At 41.4% G+C, this 6,194-nt stretch overlaps 1 protein-coding gene across 1 annotated transcript; it reads right to left on the bottom strand.

The window, feature by feature from the left end:
• Positions 1-311: 311 nt before the first annotated feature.
• LOC134198429 (uncharacterized) lies at positions 312-3,357 on the bottom strand. Its single transcript, XM_062667825.1, has one exon. It carries the CDS (start codon positions 3,099-3,101, stop codon positions 1,671-1,673), a length of 1,431 nt encoding a protein of 476 aa, XP_062523809.1. The 5' UTR covers positions 3,102-3,357; the 3' UTR covers positions 312-1,670.
• Between the last annotated feature and the right edge of the window lie 2,837 nt (positions 3,358-6,194).

Below are 6,194 nucleotides of genomic sequence, written 5' to 3'. Positions count from 1 at the left end.
CAGAACCCAACAAATTGGTGATGTATCTGATAAGCAGGTTTAACTGACAGGCAGCGAGGCAGACAGACAGATACAGACAGATAGACATGCAGACACAGACAGACAGATGAAAAAACTTATAGATACACTGACTACGTCAGCACCAGATATGGGCACCGTCGGTAACTTTGCACCAGGCATTGCCATCACAATATTAGTGCACTTTGTCAAGCCTTCTGTCTAGCTACCAATAAAGTACAGCACAAGTTAGTTAACAAGTCAGTCAGTCAAGTCAGAAATCATGCAAGAATAGACACTATATGCAAGCAGGCAGGCAGGTAATTTTATTAGGATACATCATCTCTACACACTAGAATACATAACTTTTCAATAATTAAAAGAAAGTGCTTCATAAACAAGCACAGAATGTATCTATCTCTGCTAACTACATTATCCTCCATTAGTCTGTTTGTGACAACTTACACACTTTTCTCAAGACAACTTTACCATTGCATTTTTGGAGAGTCACAGAAAAACGTCGTCGCCAATATGGCATAAACTCTGCATCTACTCGTCTTCCTTCAATGAGCCCTGCCTTTCTTTCCATATCATGCAGTAAGTTTTCCGCTTGTGATCCGCATGTGCCGAAATGCTAAAAAACTAGCGAAACAATTTCAGGGCTAGATCCATATGGCAAGATCTCCTTTGAATATTTGTAACATTTTTCTGATTCCCGTTTGTCTCTGCATGCATGTCTGCATGCCTTTGCAGCTCCGTTCACTATGTCTTTCCTCCAAGGGTGAGCCATTTAAAGAAACATCACATTCATAGGTGACACCAGAATCAATGTTGTAGAATGTAATGTCTGGTCTTCCATCAGTTTGTAGGTATCTGTTTCTTGGGTCTGTTTGCTGATGAATATCCAGCTCCATTTGGCATGCAAGCAGACCACTCAGCAACAATAGTTTATATCGTTTTATAATATTAGGATACAGCATCTCTACACACTAGAATACATGATATTTCAATAATTAAAAGAAAGTGCTTCATAAACAAGTTCAACTATTCCAATATGTGAAGCACTGAATGTATTGCAGGCAGACAGACAGACAAACAGACAAGACAGAGAGAAAACACAGACAGACAGAACAGACAGGCAGATAGACGGAAGGACAGACGGAGAGACAGAAAGACGAAGGGAAAGATAACGGACAAACAGATAGACAGACAGACACATAGACAAACAGAGAGACAAACAAACAAACATGCAGATAGACAGACAGATAGGCAGACAGAGAGACAGACTTAATTAATTAATATAATAAATTAAAAGTGAATGTACGGGCATGTTTTGTTGCTGGATATGTAGTACACTAAAAGTCGAAGGTTGTTGCCTTAGCAATTTGAAATAAATCCTTTATTGTCAATGAATAATAGAACTGATCTTTTGCTAATCCTGACAGTCTTCACCAATTGTGTGGCAATTTCAAATAAAGTTTAGTGAATTTGTTAATGCGAGAAAAACTGTTCATATAGCAGTCCTCCTAACAATTAACAAACAGGCAGTCATGTGGTTGAATTAAATACATTTTGAGGATTCAATGAGCTATTTGATATGCCAATTATAAACGTTATATAATACCTTTTATAATTTCTTACTATTCATCTTTGTTCTGCTTTAGAAATGACTTTTATTTCAATTTCAATTTCCTAAATGAAAGAATTACCATTGCAAGTATCATTATCTGCAAGCCGAGCATAACTCCACACATGATGTTTAGCATCCCAAAAAAGGCTGAGGACCACAAAGGTCCCATTATGATTCCAAAATTTGAGACATTACGTCGAATTGACTGAGTCACTCCTTGCATTTTCATTGACGTCATTTTAGAGATCAGTGATATGGAAGTAGTCAAAGCACATGGAAAGCCGAAGGTTAAGAAAGCAGAAGCAAACATAACAATGATAGTATTTCTAGTAATATCATGTAAAGGTGTCATTTGTGGAGTGAATACAGTGAGCAAACACACACCAGAAACTCCAAACACGAGACCAATAACCATGATCCAACGATCAGGCACTCGTTTGCTAACTCTCTGGATAGTTACATATGCAGACATTGCCAAACCAGCCGATCCACAGTAGAAATAGCTGTTATCAACAGTACTCCATCCGAAATACTTCATAGAGAATGGAACAATGACACTTTCAAGCACCAACTGATTGAAGTAAATGATAAAGATAATGCCCAACAGCAATGCAATCTCCTCACGAAGATACTCATCTGCTATGCTAGTCAGTCTTCTCCGGATTGAGTGATGCTGACTTGTTGACTCTCCATCTGTGCAAGTAGCTATAGTTTGGTACTTTGATGATTTAGTGCTCAAGAGTGGCATAACGTCAGAATCTGAATCATTGCTACATATATCATTAAATCGGGAGCCAAATCCGGATCCATCCTGGGCACTTTTTGAAATGTTGACATTGTCTGCTGTTGATGCCTCGTCTGACACTGTAAACTCCTGAACCGAAGAAAGATCAAAATACATAACGATAACTACAAGCTGCATTGCACACCACAACACTGCTAGAAACAATCCGGGCACTGACAACTGATTAACATTGAATGGCCCGATCTGGAAGTTTATCTCTCTCAGAAATATATTCAAAGCTGGACCAGCAAGAATCCCAAACTGTTTGCAAGCCATCGTTATTGACATCACAGCAGTTCGTTCTTCCTCTGTACTCATCCATGCAAGTTGTGCATAAATTGCTACCCCACCACCCATTCCAATTCCAGTAACGAGTCTACCACAAAGTAGCATATACTTCGACGTCCCAACAAAATACATTAGATTTCCTCCAATTTGAAACATATTCGTTACAAGCACCAACGACTTGGTTTTCTTCATTCGGTCGGCCACGTAACCAAACACCGGATTTGCAAATAGACTGGATATGCAAAAAGCGGCCAAAGTGACGCCATAGAAAAATTCGTCTCCGTGGAGACTTTTGACGTAGGGATAGAGAGTGGGAAGAATGACAGCAAACTCTGCACCTCCCAGCAAGAAGTAGATGCTCATGACTACATACGTCAACCGCTTCTTCGTTCTCAACTCCATTGCATTCAGTACAGAGATGCGGCTGTTCCGTGAAGTTAACGCACGCTAGATGAACTACATCTGGGAGACGGTCTGGATCAACTTCTAATCAAACCGAGTTCAGAAGTAGGCGTAGTTACTTAATTAAGAGAAACGAAAAGGTAGTAGCAGTCAAAAACACCTCTCTAGATACCAGCGCTATGCCACCCTACATTCTAGCTAGAGGTGTGTTCAAACAAGGTGGCTGGTAATCAACGGCGATGGCGGCAAATCTGCAGCGGTCCACTGTTCGGGATGCATAGAATCAATTTCGAGAGCCTTGGGCGTTGTTTCAAAGGCGCGGTCCAGTGCAGTTTTGCGTTACGAAAGCGCACCTGCATGCAATCAATTACGAGCTGTCTGTCACACGCCATGTATGTCATTACAGATCTCTCGACGTTCATTGGCTGCCACTTTAGTGGCGGCAGCTTGCTGATTGGCTGACTCGGATCACTTCCGAACTCGGTTTTGTCAGAAGTTGATCCAGACCGTCTCCCATTTCTTTTGGGAGACGGCCTGGAACTTCGAAGCTATCACTACACTACAGCGCTTACACACACCGTTAATTAGATTAGAAAGTCACATGGGCACGTGATACAATTAACCTCGACGTCCTCCATCATATCCGGCGCCCGAAATGTCTTGAAGAATCCAGTGTTTTCTAGTATTGTAAAATATTAATTAAGGCTTTTTTATATGAATTTACCACTGTAAGATACTAACTAATCTACTCAACTACAAATATCAGAAGCATATATTGAATTTTTCTGTGCCAGTGCACGTGACATGTGCAAATATGTTTGCGGCCTGGCGGTTTTTGCGTATACGTACTCGTGATGATATCCATAGTACGTAGAGCCCTCTCTCCCCGCTTGTGAACATCCTCTTACGCCACTGAATACTCATACATACATACATACACACACATATATATATATATATATATATATATATATATATATATACAAGTCCAAGAACATTTTGAGAAAATGATGGGTATGTAGGGATGGGTATGTACTTATGTCATTTATGCCCATCTCCTACATTACATTCACAACTGCTGCAAGCGATATAGGTAAAAAGAGTGTGATGTAGGAGATGGGCATAAATGACATAAGTACATACCCATCCCTACATACCCATCATTTTCTCAAAATGTTTTTGGACTTGTTTCATATATTTTTGGACTTGTTTCATACATTTTTAGATGAAAATGACAGTTTTAGTAAACAGAGTGCTTAGCATTTTGAACATGTGAGAATACTTTCATGTTCAAAACCCCAGGACAGACCACATGCAGGTTGCACTCTCTGTCCCGCCCTCCTCCCACCCTAGGCCAGGAATTCCAGGCTGTAATTAGATGCAGCACATCCCAGTTTAGCTACGGTATTTCTTTTCAAGTGGCCTTTTTAGACAGTATAACAATCGGGTATGCAGTTTCGCACAACTGCGAAGTGAACCATATCACGATAATTAGTGTACATTGACATTTCAGTGGTGTCTTCAGTAATAGACCGGTCTATAGTAGTATGTGTATGTAGTTTGAAACTAAAGAGGGGTAATGCATCGAGTATGTGTATGTAGTTTGAAATGGAAATGACAGTCCTAGCGCTATAAAAATAAACTGGCAGCTAGCCTTCCAAACGGTAGTCACATGTACACACATGACCGGAACAGCTAGCCTTCCAAACGGTAGTCACATGTACATACGTGACCGGAACAACATGGCGTTGTAGGAAGCAGTACGTGGAATTGCATGGCAGCAGTTGACTGATACAAGATGACTTTGCACATTTCTAGCTGGTGCATGGGTCAGTGCAATTCTTCGGACAACAGCGAATCGTTTGGTGTGACTCTCGTCGTTGTAGCTCCTTCGAGTGAGGCGCTAGCCTCGCTGACAAAGTGAAATGTGAAATGTGTAATGTGAAATGTGAAAGAATAAATCGGGTTTTTTTACTTGCCGATAGCTGGCTTCTGAGGCGCTTAGTGTCAGCGGTGATAGTCTGGCTACCATTAGGAACGTTTGAAGTTGAGCGCTACGTGGGTCCGAGATCTCTATAGTGAGTTCTGAGAGATCCGGTTCCGATGCGCTTGGATACTTTTGTATGGGGCGCCATTTTAGATTCTTCGCATCCCTACATAGGGAGCGCTACCGCACTCCCTGATATATATGTATACAAGCTCCAATGCCCGGCTTCGCCCGGGGGACAACACCCGGGTAATAGTTTAATCACACAAATTATTGATTTGCAGACACTGTTTGCTATTAATGACAGACAGACAGTACAGACAGACACACAAACAGACAGACAGGTCGCTTTTATAGGTAGAGATTATAGCAGAAAGTATCTAAAAATGCGTTTGATGGTTGGAAAGGCAGAGGGGGTGTAGCCAAGTCACGTACAGTTTGTATAGAGAGATCTTTGTAGATTTCCAAACTCTCTGCTCTAGAGTGTTGCTTATCATCCCTGTGCAAAAAAATTCCAATCACAGCACAAACCAATTACACTAACTTATGCCCTTGTCAGCGCAACCTGAGCCAGTCCGTCTGTTCGGAGGCATTGTAAAAACAACGAAAAATGTCGCGTATGCACTTGCAGTCGTATAGCATTCCCGGATATTGCGCAGCTAGTAGACTGTAATGTTTTGGCGCAGTAGACTGTAATGTTTTGTCAGTAACCGTTTACTGTCACAAATTAGCCGTGGTGTAACTGCTTTTACCGTTTAGTAGCAGCCAGACAGAATTCTCATTCATAGTTGTATCCCGTTCAGTTGCCGTTTCCAAAATCCCGTTGATTGGATTAGCGATTGGTTGAAGCCATTTCGACTTGGACGTTGCTGCCATTGCGAGTAACAGGTGCATCGAACTTGGCATCTAGTCGACACGTGTCCAGTTTCAAAAATCCCGTTGATTGGATTACTGATGCCGTTGAAGCCATTTCGACAGTCCCGTTGCGGAGACCAGGTGTATCGAACCTGGCATCTATAATTTCGACGTGAATCTCGTAACGTGTAAGTCACGTGCAATACTTACCCGGATAATCCGTTCCCCGTATATAACGAATGCCGACTCTC

The sequence above is a fragment of the Corticium candelabrum genome, chromosome 2 (assembly GCF_963422355.1).
Source record: "Corticium candelabrum chromosome 2, ooCorCand1.1, whole genome shotgun sequence".
In the NCBI taxonomy this organism is placed as follows: domain Eukaryota; kingdom Metazoa; phylum Porifera; class Homoscleromorpha; order Homosclerophorida; family Plakinidae; genus Corticium; species Corticium candelabrum.
This window is presented reverse-complemented; position numbering and strand designations above follow the sequence as displayed.